At 36.9% G+C, this 19,323-nt stretch overlaps 1 protein-coding gene across 3 annotated transcripts in view; it reads right to left on the reverse strand.

Moving 5' to 3' along the window:
• Nucleotides 1-5,040: 5,040 nt before the first annotated feature.
• The window catches only part of SNX7 (sorting nexin 7), a 113,604-nt gene continuing 99,321 nt past the window's right edge, over nt 5,041-19,323 (reverse strand). For 2 of the 3 annotated variants that reach the window (XM_061186289.1, XM_061186286.1), the window contains one exon: nt 5,041-5,395. In XM_061186289.1, the coding sequence (XP_061042272.1) occupies nt 5,318-5,395 (78 nt within the window). In that variant the 3' untranslated portion in view covers nt 5,041-5,317. Of the gene's footprint in view, nt 5,396-10,943; nt 11,033-19,323 lie in introns of those variants that run through there. The other variant, XM_061186288.1, reaches the window with a different exon arrangement.

The following is a 19,323-nucleotide window of genomic DNA, read 5'->3' on the forward strand; positions in this document are numbered from 1 at the left end:
TGACCTAGAATATACTGATAATAGCACCCTGGCTCCCAGCTGCAAAGATTGGCCTGGGGCAGGGATGTGGGGAAGAGGGAGGAGTTGGCTGTATCCCAAACCACTTTCCTGGGGTTTTTCAACTGAATTGAAGCTGGAAGGGAAGAGCTTTTTCCTTCCTAGCAGCAGAGCTGGGGACTCGTGAGCCAGGAGTTACTAGGAGACATTAATCTAGCCCATGATTTCCCAACTTCAGCAACCTTGCATTTTGGGTCAGACAGTCCTTTGTCATGGGGAGCTGTCCTGTTTATTGTAAGACATTTAGCAGCATCCCTGACCTTTATCAACTAGATGCCAGTGGTACCTTTACCCATAATGTGGTTTCAAAAAATATCTCCAGACTCTATTAAATGGCCCCCATCTGAGAACCACAGAATGAGCCTCATGAAAGCAGGACTAGGTGGAAGTGAGGTCAACCTATTCGAGCAAAGTAGGAGATAAAGACAGAAGGAGAAATAAACCTGTTCAGAACCAGGTATGCCCAAATGTACCCTTTTCCTTTTTGGTTATATAAGTCCATCATTTCCCACTTTTCTAAAGTAGTTTCCTTCTTTTGTCAGGTGGAATAAGAATTCTGAAACAATATCAGAAAAAGAGATGGGAAAGCTGGGCCAAAGGCAATAAAAATAATCAATCAATAATAGGGTTTGATCAAGGCATAGATTTAACTGTGAGTTTTGAAAAAAAAATATAAGAACTTATAAACCTGTTTAAAGCAGACAAATAAATTGATTATGAAATAGATGGTCAACAGCATGAGTAGAATCCTAAGAGTTCCAGAGTAATATAAAATTATCTTTAAGGTAGTAGTCTTGGGATGAGGCATAAGAAACGGGAAAAACACTTTTATTTGCATCTTCTTGAGATTATACACATGTCCAGTGATAATTTCCTATTTAAAGTGTGTGTCTGTGTGTGGTTCTCTAAAAAAGGAGCACATACTGTTTTCTAGTCAATCAACTGCCAATAATAAAAAGAGAGAAGGGAAAGTACAAACTGTGAACCAGACACGTTAAGTAACATCCCCCCAAAATATCTTAAACCTGAACCCACTGACTCTAAAATTCACGAGTCAACCTCTATGATGATGACTTTCATCCAAGTACAACACAGGAAATAAGTTTCTTTCTTCCTAGGACTTTAGGTCAAAACTACAGAGAAATTCATCATTAATGTTTCCCCTTTGAATAGCCAGTTGAGGTAAAAAGATTTCAAATTCCCCTCCAGGTAAATGGAATGAAAGGAGGGAGTGGAATCCTTAGAAAGAAAGAAACAGTATTACCTGGTTAGAAGCAATTGTACAAGATGGACTTGAACCATTTTCAAAATGTGCCAAGTCTATCACCAATTCCATGTAACAGCTACTGGCCTGTCCCACTTGAAATCCTTGTCTTTTGGGGAAGGCTATGTACCTGGGGGAAAGGTAACTGAACAGCAGGAAATCTGTTTTTTTGGGAAGCAGTTATTGAAAGAAGGCACGTGTGGAATGAAAAGTACCTATAAACTTTAGGGCAGATCTTTCCTTTAAGTAAAAGTCAAACGTGTTACTTTGTTGTTGTTAAATCTTTTTTTATGCTAAGGTATCCAGTAATCATATTTCCGTATCACTAACAACCACCATCTCAGCACACATCACAACAACCAGTTCAAGAAAGCTACACCAGGAGTTCCACTCCCAGGATGACAATATACGGAGCTCCGAGGACCCGTTCCCCAGCAGTGAAAATTATAAGACATAGTCTCTTCAGCAAATAGTACTAAGACAACCATATATCCTCATGTAAAAGAATGAAATTGGGCCCTTTCCACACATCATATGCAGTAATTGACTGAAATTGGCATCAAAGGCCTACATCTAAAAGTTAAAACTCTCTTTAGAAGAAAACATAGATCTGCATAACCTCTGATTTGGCAATGGCTTCTTAGATATGATACCAAAAGGATAAGCAACAAAAGAAAAAATACACTAAACTTCACCAAAATTTAAAACTTCTATGCTTCAAAGTGCATTACAAGAAAGTAAAAAGAAATATTTGCAAATCATAATCTGATAAGGGATTTGTATGTAGAACATATAAATAACTTCTACAACTCAATTATTAAAAATGGGCAAAGGATCTGAACAGACATTTCTCCAAAGGATATATATAAATGGCCAACACACCCACAACAAAAGATGTAACAGGAAATGCAAATCAAAACAAGACACCACTTCACCCATTAGGATGACTACAATAAAATAAAATTTAATTTAAAAAATAATAAGTGCTGGTGAGGATGTGAAGAAATTAGAACTCTCATACACTGCTGGTAGGAATGTAAAATGGTGCAGCCACTTTGGAAAACAGTCTGGCAGCTCCTTAAATGGTCAAATACAGTTGTGATATGACCCAGCAATACCACTCCTAGGCCCAAGAGAAATTAAAACATATGTTCACACAAAAATTTACATACCAATTTTTATAGCAGCATTATTTATAATAGCCAAAGCTGAAAACAACCCAAATGTCTATCAGTGAAAGCATAAAGATAAATGGACACATACACACATACACACACACACACACACACAATATTTTTGGCCATAAAAAAGAATAAAGTACTGACAAATGCTACAACAGGAATGAACCTTGAAAACATTGTTAAGTGATAGAAGCCAGTCACAAAAAATCACATATTATATGATTCCATTAACATGAACTACTATCTAGAATAGGCAAATCTATAGAGACAGAAAGCTGATTAGTGGTTCCTTAGGCCTGGGGACATGGGGGAAGGGGTTATGGATATGGAGTGTTAACCAAAAGGTATGGGGTTTCTTTATGAGGTGAGATGATGAAAAACCAGAAGCAAAGTAAGTAACTATAAACAAGAAAATGGCTGCACGAATCACTACAGATTCAGACTATGAAGTACTGTGCAGCCATTTAAAAAATGTATTAAGAGCAATTATTGACTTTGAAGGATTTCCACAAGATATTGTGAAGTGAGGAAACAAAAGGCAAAATAGTATGTATAATATGACCTCATTTTTATAAAACAAAGCTAACAACTGTGAGGGAGTGTGTATGTGCGTGTGTAAGTCTGTATAGGATACTATGAGCACAGAGCAATGTAAGAAAGGATACGTATTAGTTAACATGTGTAGCCTGTGTGTGCGTGTGGTGTATATGTGGGGTAGCAGTTGTGGATAGAAAGGGGGAGAGAAGGGAGGAAAGGCATACAAAGCTAAAGTTTTGTTGAGATATAATTGATATATAACATTTAAACATTTAAGGTGTACAACATGACGATCTGGTTTATGTATCGCAAAATGATTACCATAATATTAGTTAACATCCATCATCTCACAGATACAACCAAAACCTTGACAAGAACTTTTAAGATCTATTCTCTTGTCATCTTCAAACACGCAACAGTATTAACTATCGTCATCATGTTGCACATTACATCCCCAGGCCTTATTTATCTTATAACAGGAAGTTTGTACCTTTTGACCACCTTCACCTAATTCCTCTACTCCCACCACCACTTCCCTCTGGCAGGTGTTCTAATTTTCTGTATCGTTTAACAACCTGTGAGTTGGAGATTATTATCTCTACTTATTATCTCCATTTGAGTTCAAGATTATTATCTCCGGATGGGGAAATGAAGTTTGGAGTGGTTAAGTGGCTTGCAAAACAATACGGTTGGGGCCATCCTGATAGGAAGAACTCTCACCCAAAATTTGTTTTGTATGTCAAGACCGGTGATGCCATGAACACACCAACAGGGTATGAAAAGGTTTATAACTCATATAATGAGGCTTTCTGGGGAGAGCAGGGCTGGCCTCTCAGGCTGTTTGAAAATGTCTTGAGACCTGGGAAAGGAGACTGGCTTGGGGTTTTTATGATGGTTAGAGGGTGAGTCCCAGCATGATGGGAGGAGGCTGTATGGTTTGAACTTCCTGTGAGTGCCAAAAGAGGGAGCACTCTTTTGGCCTTAGCAGCTTGTCCAGACCCGGGGCAGGAGAGGAAAAGGGAGGTGAGGCTTAAAAGCTGTCAGCAGTCAAACATCGAAAAATGAAGCCAGATTCTTTATTACAAATGGTTTAAAAATTGTACATGCCAGTATTTAAGAAAAATGTTTAGTTTTATATTTATACAGGTGTTTGTGTATCTCTTGTTTTAGTTAAGATAATTTAAATGTCTAGTTTGTTTGTGTGTGTGAGACACTTATTTAAGTGCTAATAACCAAATGGTACTTAAAGTCATACATGTAAGGTAACAGGCATGACTAAATACCTCAAAATTTACTCAAAGTCTTGAGAAATATATATTTGCAAAAATTGCCAAATATTAGGATAACCAATATATTCAATTTTTAAATATAGCCATAAACTGAATATAAAATTACTCTGTATGATAAATATCACTAGAATGTAAGCCTGGAGAATGAAGTGAGTGTAATGTGTCTTTATCATTATCATCATAAGCACCTGCAATTGTGCCTTATAAAGAGTAGACCCTTAACAAATAAATGGGAGAACAAATTTGATAAACACTGTGTACATTAAAAAATAAAGCTAGATATGAATTGTGAAGAGTATGTAAAAAAAAATACCAAAAAAAGGAATAAATTTACTAGTTGGAAAATGACTGTATAAGGAATTCTAAATAGTAACTCAAAAAATAATTTAAATTTATCTTGGTAATCTTTAAACAGTTACTTAACTTTTAATAAACCAACTTTTGAAGTTATCATTAATGTTTAATAATATTTAATCATTTTTGCATATTTACTTTGAATTCCTAATATCAAAGTAAATAGCATTTCAGATAAAATTACGATGAAATAAAGGTGAATACATAGTATACTTGTTAACATACACTGGATTCATATTAGAATCTGCTTCAGAGGCTTGAGCTACTAGTAGAAAAAGAACACACACAAGTCATTTCATATTAAACTTTTTATTAAAACTGAGTCTTTACAATATATTTAAAATGACATGTTCCACAGACAAATATTTAAGAAAAAAACTTTTTAATGTATAATTATTGGCATACAAATTTAAGAACATAGTTAAAACTAAGCTAAATATTTATATGTATATATATGTATATATATATCCAAATTCGTATGAATGCTCTGGAACACCTGAGTTTTAAGTTGTTGGTTTTCCAGATAGTGTGAAACACTTTTCGTCCACTTTAGAAAGGACCCAGCCCATCCAGAAAGAATAACTTTGGTTAACCTTGGTTATCTCCCAAAGATCACAGAGAAGTCTTCAATGCGATTACGATTTATCTTCAGAGGCTTCTTCCAAGTGGAGATCTGTCTGTGATGTAAGGAAGGATTCCCATGTAGCAAGGCACTAAATAATGGAAACACACCATGAGGAGGTCAACAGTAGCTCACTTTTACTGTTAGAAGGATTAATATATCCTTACGTATCTGTTCCTATAGCAATCTGCCCTACTCCTCTCTCCCATAGGCTGGCCAGGATCCCTGTCATTTTCTACATATTTTAATTCTTAATGAGGGAAACTGTTGCTAAATAAGAGGAAAACATAAAAGGTTAAAAAATTAGCATGGATTAGTTTGCTGAAATAATCAACTATTCCCCCATTGTCAGGATAGAAAACAGATCTATAATAAATTGTAGAGGGATAGATGGACCATTTGGATCTGAGGGGGCAGGCATTAAGCACCTAGACAGAGGAGTAGTGATACAAGCATGGCTTAATCAGATTTGAATCCTACTATATCAAGTGTGAGTTTGTGCAAGTTGATTAATCTCTATTATAGTTTCTTCAGCTATAAATTAGGTTAATGACAATACTTACCACTAAAGCAATCGTGAAAATTAAATTTACATAACCTGTATAAATCTCTATGCAGAATGCCTGGCTCAAAGTAAGTATTCAAAAAATTAGCAATGATTATATTATGATGGTCTGCTGGGACTAGGTGGTGAGATAGTCATTAATGTGCCCAGGAAACGAATCAAGGTGACCTAATTGATATCTACAGAACAAAAGAGAATACGTATTTTTTTCCATGTGCATATAAAACATTTACCAAAACACACCATATTCCAGGTTATACAAGACATCTCAATAAATTTAAAAAGAATCAAGTCATATGAGGTTTGTTCTCTGAACATAATGAAATTAACTTAGAAATCAGCAATTGAAAGATATCTGAAAAATCCCCAAATATTTGAGATCTAAACAGGACACTTATAAATAAGCCCTGTGTCAAAGAAGAAATCAAAAGGTAATCTAGAAAGTATTTTATTTTAAACTGAATGAAAATGAAAATACAATGTATAAAAAATTTTGGAATGCCACTGAAGTAGTACATAAAGAGAAATTTATAACACTAAACACCTTCATTAGAAAAGAAGAAAGGGTCTTAAATGACTTCAGTTTCCATCTTAAAATCTAAAAAAGAACAAATTATAACCAAAGTAAGCAGCAGAAGAAAAAAACCAGAAAAGATAGAAGTGTGAATCAATGAAAGAGAAAAACAATGAAACCAAACATTGAATCTTTGAGAAGATTAATAAAATCGATAAACTTTTAGCCAGACTGTTCATAAAAGAAGAAAGATGACACAAATTACCAACTGTTAGGAATGAGAGAGGTGGCATCCCTTTAAATTCTACTGAAGGAAAAAAAATATTATTGAAAACTTTATACCTATACATTTGAGAACTTAAATGAAACCAATGAAAAGATACAAACTACCAAAACTCACTCTAGAAAAAATAGATAATTCAAATGAATTTGAATTTGTTGTTAAATATCTTTCCACAAAGAATACTTCAGGCCCAAATGGCTTCACCAGTGAATTCTACCAAAAACTTAAGGAAGAATCATATTAATTCTACACAAACTCTTCCAGAGAACTGAAGAGAAAGGAATGCTTTCCAACTTACCAAAGACATTACAAAAGAACAAAACTACAGACCACTATCCCTCATAAACATAGATGCAACAAAAATTATAAACAAAATTTTAGCAAATCAAATCCAGCAATCTATAGAAAGAATTATATTTCATGACCAAATGGAGTTTATCCCAGGAGTGTAAGATTGGATTAATGTTCAACTATCAATCAATGTAACTGACTGTATTAAAAGTAATTTATTATCATCTCAATAGACATGGAAAGACATCTGTCAAATTCTTACTTTAAAAAAAAAATTCTTAACAAATTAGGAACAGATGGGAATTTCCACAACTTGAGGAAGAACATCTACAAAATACCTACAATTAACATCATATGGAGAAATGCATTAAATATTAGCAGTTATTAGTATTTTATTTCTTTTCGATGCCAAGAAAAATTTTTTTAATTCAGCTTTATAGATACTCAAAATCTCCTTCACCAAAATTTGAGTATAAAAAAGAAGGAAATACAAAAATACCTAAATACAGATAATGTTTAAAAATCTATCCACAACATTTACAAAACAATGAAAACTATGAACTGGGATTGAAGGGCTGATAGAGAACCATGGTTCACCTTTGGAAAGAGCCCTGTTTCCCTTGTGAACCTGATTTCTGGCCTCTTCTGCAAATCCATACGTTACCTACTACCTGGTAACCCTGCAGGGCAGCCCAAAGCAATTAGTGCTTTCAGGAGATATCATATCTTTTTGATAACTCTGCCAAGCTATCATTTAAAAAATCTTTGAACATATTCAAGGTAAAATTCAAAATAAAAATCTGAGCAGTCTGCTCTATTTAGAATTCCTGTCAAATAAGGGATCCAAATTGCACCAAAGATGGTATTAATCCTAATGTGATGAAACTTCTATCATTGTCATATTCTTCAACTCTTCTAGTTTAATAAACGTCTAAGGAAGATCAGCCCTCCATGCTGACTAGTGTTGTGAAGTAACATTTTCATTTCTAAAGCAAACCCTAAAAATGACAGTGAGACATGGTAAAAGAAACAAATTAGCTACTTAACTATCTCCCTACCATCCACCATATGAAAGGTAGAAAAACAATTTATGTATTCTGAAATACAGATTATAGAACACTAGCACAGGAAATCAAGAGAAGTATCATGACAACGGCTGAATATCTATATGAATACTTGGTCAGGCATTATAATGGTTGTTTTATCACATATTACCTTCCTTAAACCTCACAATGACTACTATGAATCTTATTTTATAGATGAGGAAGCTGAGGATCAAACGGTTAAGTACGTCTGTGATATTACAAACCTGATAAGAGGTATAGCCATTCATCAGCAAATGGAAAATAACCAATCTCTTGAATTACCACCAGGATACATTTAATAAGTCACTGGCCCATCAAGATGAGACACCTTTCTTTTACATAGTGGAAGAGGGACCATTCTGGAGGGCAGATGAGTAAAAAATATGCATAATTGCAGGGGGATCAACTTTTTTAAAAAAAAATAAATTTACTTATTTATTTTGGTTGCATTGGGTCTTTGTTGCCGCGCGCGGGCTTTCTCTAGTTGCGGCGAGCAGGGGCTACTCTTCGTTGAGGTGCATGGGCTTCTCATTGCAGTGGCTTCTCTTGTTGCGAAGCAGGGGCTCTAGGTGCATGGGCTTCAGTAGTTGTGGCATGTGGGCTCAGTGGTTGTAGTGCACTGGCTTAGTTGCTCTGCGGCATGTGGGATCTTCCCGGACTAGGGCTCGAACCTGTGTCCCCTGCACTGGCAGGCAGATTCTTAACCACTGCACCACCAGGGAAGTCCCAGGGGGATCAACTTTTAGGAAAGAGTATATATGCAGGTTGAGTGTGTAGAATTTGATTCCTTACATACCTCTTGGAAATTTTTATGTATTTCCAGGAGTATGTATACCCTTTGAAGATGACTGAGTTAATACATGCCAGGAATATGTAAGTGCTCAGTAAATGCCTCTGAGACCATAGAGAAGAAATGTACTTTACTACTGCTGCAAATATGCTGCTCATCATAAACACTGCATTTTTCAATCTGAATATTAATCAATTGACATCCTGGCTTCTATTGATCTCTAAATTTGTTAATGTTAAGTTTTGCTATAAAAGCCTGATCCCCACTCAGGTTGCTGACCATCAGATTTCTGGATCTACAAAACTGAGGACATGCTCTCAACTGTGTAGCTCCTGAAGCTACCAATCCTCTTTTGGAATTTTGATAGCAGATTTTCTTACTAACTAAATATGTTAACTGCCTCCTCCTGCCAATGTTTAATATTAACCTATTACCTGATATGTTGCTCATTTACCCAGTTAGTGTACATAAATCTATTTTAAAATAATGAATGATAATCTCTACAACTCCTTAAATCTTTTTACTCTTTCTTGCTTTTCTTGGATTTTTGAGTATGAAAAACTAAGTAAAAACTCAAGAAATGGATTGTTTATACCACATAAATAGTTTAGTTCAGTATTCACTGCGTCCAGGACTGTGATAATTGGAGGATATAAAGAATCATCAAAACGACAACAAAAAGAAATCTCAAAATCTAGTGTGAAACTTCCTTATAATTGTAAATTATATTTTTAAAAAATGTATTTCTGCAGACTTCCCTGGTGGTGCAGTGGTTAAGAATCTGCCTGCCAGTGCAGGGGACATGGGTTTAATCCCTGGTCTGGGAAGATCCCTCGTGCCATGGAGCAACTAAGTCCGGGTGCCACAACTACTGAGCCTGTGCTCTAGAGCCCGCGAGCCACAACTACTGAGCCCACTTGCCACAACTACTGAAGCCCGTGTGCCTAGAGCCCATGCTCTGCAACAAGAGAAGCCACCCAATGAGAAGCCCACACACCACAATGAAGAGTAGCCCTTGCTCACTGCAACTAGAGAAAGCCCACGTGCAGCAATGAAGACCCAACGCAGCCAAAAATAAATAAATAAAATAAATAAATGTATTTAAAATAAAGAAGAAGAAAAAGATGTTAAAACAATTATTTGAAAAAAATGTATTTCTGTTATTTAGCTTCTCACTGTTTTCTATCAAGGAATTGACTTTTTCCCCACTTTTAAATCATTATAATTAGTAAAGCAAACTAATATCAAAATTAGAGTAACAATCAAAAATACCCAGTGTCACGGGTGGCCTGACCTTTAATCATACCCATCAGCTCATTCTAGTTTTAGATTCTCATATTGTCATAAGAGAATCAGCAACAATTCCACTTTTAGTTGAATAATGTGTCATAATTTTCCATACACATTATTTTATTTGATACAACAATACTTTGACAAACCCAAGTAACTGCATCTTATAGTTAAGGGAACTGTGATCCATTGAGTTCAGCACTCTTTTCTAGTGCCCCACGCTTCCACTGCAGTAAAAGTTAAGTCCATAAATATGTTGAACATATTTATTGGCAGGATGTTGGGTGACCAGAAAGCAAGTTGATCACAAATCCTCATTAACTGAGGATGCAGTGCACACTTTTTTCCAGGTGGCTCCAGTTTGTAGACAAAGACCAAAAACTGTAGCTTCTCTATGAAGGGCAGGACTGGGAAAGAGGCTGTACAGTTAGAAAAGTGAGCCAGAACTAGGGCAAACAGGCCTGACAGGTAAACAAAAGCCCTTTTGTCCCAAAACACATTCTTAAAAACTTCTCAAATACACGGACAGAATATTTAGAAAATAAGTTTTAATTCCAAAACTCTTCTTGAAAGTAAATCTCTTGCTACCCCAGTAAAGTAGTGATGACATTTTGCCATTAGAAAAGGTAAATGTCTCTTTAGTTCTCATAAGTAGGTAGTGATCCCACAAGCAGATGTGATCAAGTTTTCTAAAGAATGAATGATAACAAAAATGGTGTTTCTGTAGATATAGCTTCCAATGAAAACTTCCACATTTAAGAATCAATATTTTCTCAAGATGGTGGGATATGAAGAGGTTCTGTTCCACAGTCTGACTTCAGGCAAATCTTTTCATTTCTCTGGGCCTATTCGCCCATTCATAGAATAGGGGGGTTGGACCATGTGTGTCCGTTAACTTTCATCCTAGAACCTAAAGTGGCCAACACAAAAATAAACAAATGCAACCTAATTATTAACTTAAAAGCTTTTGCACAGCAAAGGAAACCATAAACAAAACAAAAAGACAACCTACAGAATGGGAGAAAATATTTGCAAATGATGCAAAACCGACAAGGGAGTAATCTCCAAAATATACAAACAGCTCATACAGCTCGGTATCAAAAAAACAAACAACCCAATCAAAAAAGGGGCAGACCGAAGATCTAAATAGACATTTCCCTAAAGAAGACATACAGATAGCCAAAAGGCACATGAAAAGATGTTCATTATCACTAATTATAATTAGAGAAACGCAAATCAAAACTACAGTGAGGTATCACCTCACACTGATCAGAATGGCTGTCATCAAAAAGTCTACAAATAATAAATGCTGGAGAGGTTGTGGAGAAAAGGGGACCCTCCTACACTGTTGGTGGGAATGTAAATTGGTATAGCTACTATGGAGAACAGTATGGAGGTTCCTTAAAAAACTAAAAATAGAGCTACCATATGATCCTGCAATCCCACTCCTGGGCATATATTTGAAGAAAGCCATAATTCAGAAAGATATATGCACCCTAATGTTCACTGCAGCACTATTTACAAGAGCTAAGACATGGAAGCAACCTAAGTGTCCACTGACAGACAAACAGATAAAGAAGATGTGGTATATATACACAATGGAATATTACTCAGCCATAAAAAAGAATGAAATAATGCCATATGCAGCAACATGGATGGACCTAGAGACTATCATACTAAGTGAAATAAGCCAGACAGAGAAAGACAAATATCATATGATATCGCTTATATATGGAATCTTAAAAAAGAAAAAAGATACAAATAAACTTATATACAAAACAGAAATAGACTCACAGACATAGAAGACCAACTTATGGTTACCAAAGGGGAAAGCGGTGGGGGGGTTGGATAAATTAGGAGTTTGGGAATAACATACACACATTACCATATATAAAATAGATAACCACCAAGGACCTACTGCATAGCACAGGGAACTATACTCAATATTTTGTAACAGCCTGTAACGGAAAAGAATCTGAAAAAAAATAGATATATATGTATGTATAACTGAATCACTTTGCTGTACACCTGAAACTAATACAACATTGTAAATCAACTATACTTAAATAAAAATTTAAAAAATGAAAAAAAAAGTTGGCAAATGAGATCACATACAATTTGTAAATATGCCTTGCTCTATTTGGCTTGACACAGTGTGGAAAGGCATCAAACATAACATTTTACCTCTTCCCTCTGTATTTGATATTTATAAGGTAATTGTCACTATAAATAATTTCCAAAGGTAAGATTCAGAAATACATGAGAAATATTTTCAATTACTACTACTGCTACTATTACTACTAATAGTTTACATTTATCAAAACCTTATTATGTGCTAGGCACTGCATTAAGAACTTAACATATATTTTACTTATTTATTTACTTATCTATCCAGCAGCTTTCAAACATATTTTCTATATTGGCTATTTCGGGCTCAAGTAAAATAAGTAGTGGCTTAAGGGATAAACTAGTTGAGACTCCTGGAAAGGTATTTATGAGTATAAAAGCTTCAAAATGATTTACTTTTAGTGACTTACTGGGAATATTAAATTTTGCTTCTAAGACTTTCCTTTCATCTTTCTTTATTCCATTATATACATACATACATATGTGTACATATATATTTTAATACCAAATAAAACTGATGTATATACTATTATTTTTAGCACTTTATAGATAAGGATGCTGAGGTCCACTGAAATAACGAAAAGTCTTCAAGGTCTCTGTGCTTAATGTCACAAGTTATGCCTGTCCAAAGCCCATGCTCTTAGCCACCAGGTGATAATGCCAACATAAAGTTTGATATCTCAATAGGTAATGCTACCACCCTGTTCATGGAACAGCTAATAGAAAACCTAGTCTCATCCAAATTATCACATAAGTCAAATTAATAAAATATTATCTATATATCTCTGCTAATAAAGTAAAATAACCATATATTTGCCTAAAACAATAACAATGATATCTATTATTGTAAAATGTAATAAAAGCCAAACTTTACCATGTACCCCTTTTTAAACCAGAAATTTCCATATTAAGTCAAAGTTGTTGTGCTTCTAGTTTTCCTACTAATCTAAAAGTATCTTTTAGACAGTGCCATAATAATTGCATCTCTCTTAATAAACTAAAACTGAGAAATATGACTGAGTGTCCTTTACGTACTTTAATGCTATCTCAAATGGTCTTGGGCACAGACGACATCACCTACATTTGAGGAAACACTGAAGCTCAAATACGTAAACATCTCCATACTAGGCCAATATCACTGCAAAATAAATTACATTATAAAAATTGTAGGCCATGCCTAAAATGAGGGCCACAGAGTGTGTAACATTTTAGTAGTTGTTTTTTTTATCATCTAAAGCTAAGATCCAAACAGTAATGAAAACTTTCAGGAGCTGCAAATTTAAACATTTTTCTGAAATGTAATCAATCCAGAAAGAAATTAGAGATTATGTTACAAATGGAAAGCAACTTCTATTATTTTGCAATGGCTCAAAATTATTCATTAAATTTCATTTTTGAAAAAGTCTAAATTCAGAATAACCTGCCAACTTATAATTTGAGAAATGTCAATAACTTCAAAATAACAAGATTTGCATATTTTTTTCTAAAATTACTTTTACGTATCTCTCAAGAATATAAGTAATAAGTTTGGATTTGTAAATACTGCAAATACTTCAATGGCTGCAACAGAGTGAACACAAAAAACTCATTAGCTACAAACGCCATCTTGTGGTCCATTTAAAAAATAATTTTGTAGTATTAGTCTGTAGATCTCTAACTCAAGATCTGCTAAAGATAGAAAAAGGCTTAGATACGAATAACTCCATTCCTGTCATTTTTACATGTGGAAAAATTGGGGCTCCAAAAGATCTAATACATTGGAAATCTTTATAGAAAGAATTAATACGAGAGCCAAATTTTCATATCTTTTCAACTCATACTTTTCTATACCATATCACCATTGTTTTTTAGCAATAACAAACCAATTACATGAAGTTTGTCCAGTTTAGTACCCCAGACACTTCAAACACCAAGCTTATCTGTGTTTTTTTTATCATACATGGAAAGACAACAAACTAAAAAGAAGAGCACATTTACTTTGGGATTACTGGAAAATTATCAAGGCACAGCTATGATGTTTAACTACATTATTTTAAAGCATTTCACACATGTTTTCTAATCTTATTCTTCTTAGGACCTGTGAGGGATGTATGTAGATAGGGGGTGGAGGAAGAGGAGGACCATCAGTACCACTTTTTGACAGATTAGAAAACTGGGTATAGAGAAGATATGATGAAGATTTTACAATTAGTGGCAGGCACTCTGATATCCAACTTTAATTTTTTTCATTAGTAAACCCACCTTCTTTTTTCAAGATGTTACATCATGCAGTGTGTGCATGTGTGTTTTAAATCATTTCTTCCTTTTCTTTACAGGAACTATATATGGGTCCATAGTATATAGTCTGTCATTTATGAAGAACAATAAGATGAAAATTCTTAATTCAGAATCTAGATAATTTTAGAAATTATTTCATTATCATATGTAATCACCTATTCAAGTATTTGATAAACTTAACTACAGAAAAAGTTATCTAATCCAAAGGGTGGGAAGAGGCACAGACTGTCTATGCTATGGCATAACTGTCCCTTTTACAATTAAGCTCAACTTCGCTTGTACAGATAACTGAGAAATAACTATCTCACAGAATATGAGAGACTGGTGAAAATGTTTTTAATAGAAGTTTTTAAGAAAGCAGAAACCTGCAAAACAACAAAAGCTTTAAAATTACATGAACTATAATAAAAGATGTACACAGTTATGTGGAAACAGGAGCTATAGCTATGGCTTTGGAATATGCAATTCAGAATAGAAATCATCACTTAATAAAACAACAAAATAGTTAATTACATAATACTTTAGAATTCTAAAAATGATAAACACTCGATTTTTAAGATTTCCTTAGAAGTAAATAAAAGTCAGACCTTGGTGCACTTAAACTGAATTCTATAATTAACCGTGCTTTATATACATTATAATACTTGAATATTAATCAGATTATAAATGTTTAAATGAGAAAAGACACTACCTATGTTAAGTGTAAGAGATGAACAGACTCTTAGAAGACAGAAGGAACTTTAGAGCAGCGCTTCTCAGACTGTCTGCGATGATGAATAAGTCTTTTTCTTTGAATCTGCTGAGGACCATTAAGTGATCCTACTGAGCTGACTAGTTTGTACTTCATGCCACAAGAAATCACAACAAAAGCTGGATAATACTCTAATTGGCCTATACCTTATTCAACAAAAGTCTAATAATCACCTACTTGGATGCCATGACAATGTCTAATTGCTATAGAAGATTTCAACTGATTACTTTTAGTGTCTGAATCTATCATGTTATAAATCTGTAATTAACAATTTATGAATTGGGCATTAGTCCATACTTTAAGTAGCATCACTTTAGAGATCAACATAATTACCCAAAATTTCCTAAATTGTGTTCCATGACAGGCTAATCCTATAAGAAGAAATGCTTATCTAGTCAAAGAAATTATGTCTTCAGATTCATAAACCATATAAGCACATAAAAGACTCTGAGAACTTTAGTAAAAACGCCTGTTTAACTTTAATTCAAACTTATTTGACTACAGAATCTATCTTTTCTTTCATGATTAACACCCATTAACATTACAAAAACTAATTTCCTATAAATTGCATTGAGAAATTCTAGTATAGACAGAATTGCTGATGCACATTATTCAACAATTGCTTAAAAACTCCCAGTGGCAGAGAACTTCTTTGCAATGCAATTTAATGTAATTTAGAGAATTTTAATACATAGGAAATAATTCCTTTTGTGAATTCAAATTATACAAATTCCAAAAGTTGGTGCTAGATATGTTTTCTGAAGCAACAATAAAACATGTACTCCTTCCATGACTGCCCTCCAAATACCTTTCTTCTTTTCCAATTCCTTCAATGAAGATGCATTTCTTAGACCACTATCACCATGATAACCTTATTCTGATTACACCTTAGTTTGCCAATATTACTATCAAAATGCATCATCAGGTCTGAATTCAGTATTTTGAATAGCTACTAAAGAATGGAGATCATTATTTTGTTCTAATTTTTTTTCAAGTCAAAAGTATCTTCTAATATAAAAAGACCTCAATATGACTCTTATGAAACTTAAGTTTTGAAAAAAGCAAATTTCAATGTGGTCACCAAGATAAAGACCTAGTAAATTAAATGACTTAACCTCTGCAAAGTATACTATCATTCTACATGCTGCAGATAATCTTATTGCAAAGTAATTTTGGCTTGAGTATAAGGATTCCTTGTGGGGGGTGGTGGTAGAACTAGTTAGAAGTAGATTTACTACTTGGAATATGAAAGCAGGACCTTGTCATCAATGTAGAGGATAACAATTAACCTTATCTGCTATGACAGAGGAGCATTCATTTGTATCACTGAAAAGCTGTATCAAATTATTGAGGTGTAAGTTTAAAAGGTAGTTGGCGGGACTCCCGGAAGATGGCGGAAGAGTAAGACGCGGAGATCACCTTCCTTCCCACAGATACATTAGAAATACATCTACACGTGGAACTGCTCCTACAGAACACCCACTGAACGCTGGCAGAAAACGTCAGACCTCCCAAAAGGCAAGAAACTCCCCACGTACTTGGGTAGGGCAAAAGAAAAAAGAAATAACAGAGACAAAAGAATAGGGACGGGACCTGCACCAGTGGGAGGGAGCTGTGAAGGAGGAAAGGTTTCCACGCACTAGGAAGCCCCTTCGCGGGCAGAGACTGCGGGTGGCAGAGGGGGGAAGCTTCAGAGCCACGGAGGAGAGCGCAGCCACAGGGGTGCGGAGGGCAAAGCGGAGAGATTCCCGCACAGAGGCTCGGCGCCGAGCAGCACTCACCAGCCCGAGAGGCTTGTCTGCTCACCCGCTGGGGCGGGCGGGGGCTGGGAGCTGAGGCGCGGGCTTCGGTCGGATCCCAGGGAGAGGACTGGGGTTGGCGGCGTGAACACAGCCTGAAGGGGTTAGTGCACCACAGCTGGCTGGGAGGGAGTCCGGGAAAAAGTCTGCAGCTGCTGAAGAGGCAAGAGACTTTTTCTTGCCTCTTTGTTTCCTGGTGCACGAGGAGAGGGGATTCAGAGTGCCGCCTAAACGAGCTCCAGAGACGGGCGCGAGCCGCGGCGATCAGCGCGGACCCCACAGCATCAGGGGTGCAGAGGGAAAAGTGGAGAGATTCCCGCACAGAGGAGCGGTGCCAACCTGCACTCACCAGCCCGAGAGGCTTGTCTGCTCACCCGCCTGGGCGGGCGGGGGCTGGGAGCTGAGGCTCGGGCTTCGGTCGGATCCCAGGGAGAGGACTGGGGTTGGCGGCGTGAACACAGCCTGAAGGGGTTAGCGCACCACAGCTAGCCGGGAGGGTGCACGAGAAAAAGTCTGCAGCTGCCGAAGAGGCAAGAGACTTTTTCTTGCCTCTTTATTTCGCGGCGCGCAAGGAGAGGGGATTCAGAGCGCCGCCTAAACGAACTCCAGAAACGGGCGCGAGCCGCGGCGATCAGCACGGACCCCAGAGACGGGCATGAGACGCTAAGGCTGCTGCTGCCGCCAGCAAAAAGCCTGTGTGCGAGCACAGGTCACTCTCCACACCGCCCCTCCCGGGAGCCGGTGCAGCCCGCCACGGCCAGGCTCCCTTGATCCGGGGACAACTGCCCCGGGAAAACGCACGGCGCGCCTCGGGCTGGTGCAACGTCACGCTAGCCTCTGCCGCGGCAGGCTCGCCCCGCATCCGTATCCCTCCCTCCCCCCCGCCCTGGCCTGAGTGAGCCAGAGCCCCCGAAGCAGCTGCTCCTTTAACCCCGTTCTGTCTGGGCGGGGAACAGACGCCCTCAGGCGACCTAGACGCAGAGCCGGGTCCAAATCCAAAGCTGAACCCCGGGAGCTGTGCAAACAAAGAAGAGAAAGGGAAATCTCTCCCAGCAGCCTCAGAAGCAGCGGATTAAAACTCCACAAACAACTTGATGTGCCTGCATCTGTTGAATACCTGAATAGACAACGAATCATCCCAAATTCAGGAGGTGGACTTTGGGAGCAGGATATATTAATTTTTCCCCTTTTCCTTTTTTTGTGAGTGTATATGTATATGCTTCTGGGTGAGATTTTGTCTGTATAGCTTTGCTTTATAATAGCTTTATTTTACTTCACTATATTTTATCCTCTTTCTTTCTTTCTATTTTTTCTCCCTTTTACTCTGAGCCGTGTGGATGAAAGGCTCTTGGTGCTCCAGCCAGGCATCAGGGCTGTGCCTCTGAGGTGGGAGAGCCAACTTCAGGACACTGGTCCACAAGAGACCTCCCAGCTCCACGTAATACCAAACGGCGAAAATCTCTCAGAGATCTCCATCTCAATATCAAGACCCAGCTTCACTCAACGACCAGCAAGCTACAGTGTTGGACACCCTATGCCAAACAACTAGCAAAACAGGAACACAGCCCCATCCATTAGCAGAGAGGCTGTCTAAAATCATAATAAGGCCACAGACACCCCAAAATACACCACCAGACGTGGACGTGCCCACCAGAAAGACAAGATCCAGCCTCATCCACCAGAACACAGGCACTAGTTCCCTCCACCAGGAAGCCTACACAACCCACTGAACCAACCTTAGCCACTGGGGACAGATACCAAAAACAATGGGAACTACGAACCTGCAGCCTGTGAAAAGGAGAACCCAAACACAGTAAGATAAGCAAAATGAGACGACAGAAAAACACATAGCAGATAAAGGAGCAGGGTCAAAACACACCAGACCTAACAAATGAAGAGGAAATAGGTAGTCTACCTGAAAAAGAATTCAGAATAATGATAGTAAGGATGATCCAAAATCTTGGAAATAGAATAGACAAAATGCAAGAAACATTTAACAAGGACGTAGAAGAACTAAAGAGGAACCAAGCAACAATGAAAAACACAATAAATGAAATTAAAAATACACTAGATGGGATCAATAGCAGAATAACTGAGGCAGAAGAACGGATAAGTGACCTGGAAGATAAAATGGTGGAAATAACTCCTGCAGAGCAGAATAAAGAAAAAAGAATGAAAAGAACTGAGGACAGTCTCAGAGACCTCTGGGACAACATTAAACGCACCAACATTCGAATTATAGGGGTC

Source organism: Eubalaena glacialis, chromosome 3, assembly GCF_028564815.1.
Source record: "Eubalaena glacialis isolate mEubGla1 chromosome 3, mEubGla1.1.hap2.+ XY, whole genome shotgun sequence".
Lineage (NCBI taxonomy): Eukaryota > Metazoa > Chordata > Mammalia > Artiodactyla > Balaenidae > Eubalaena > Eubalaena glacialis.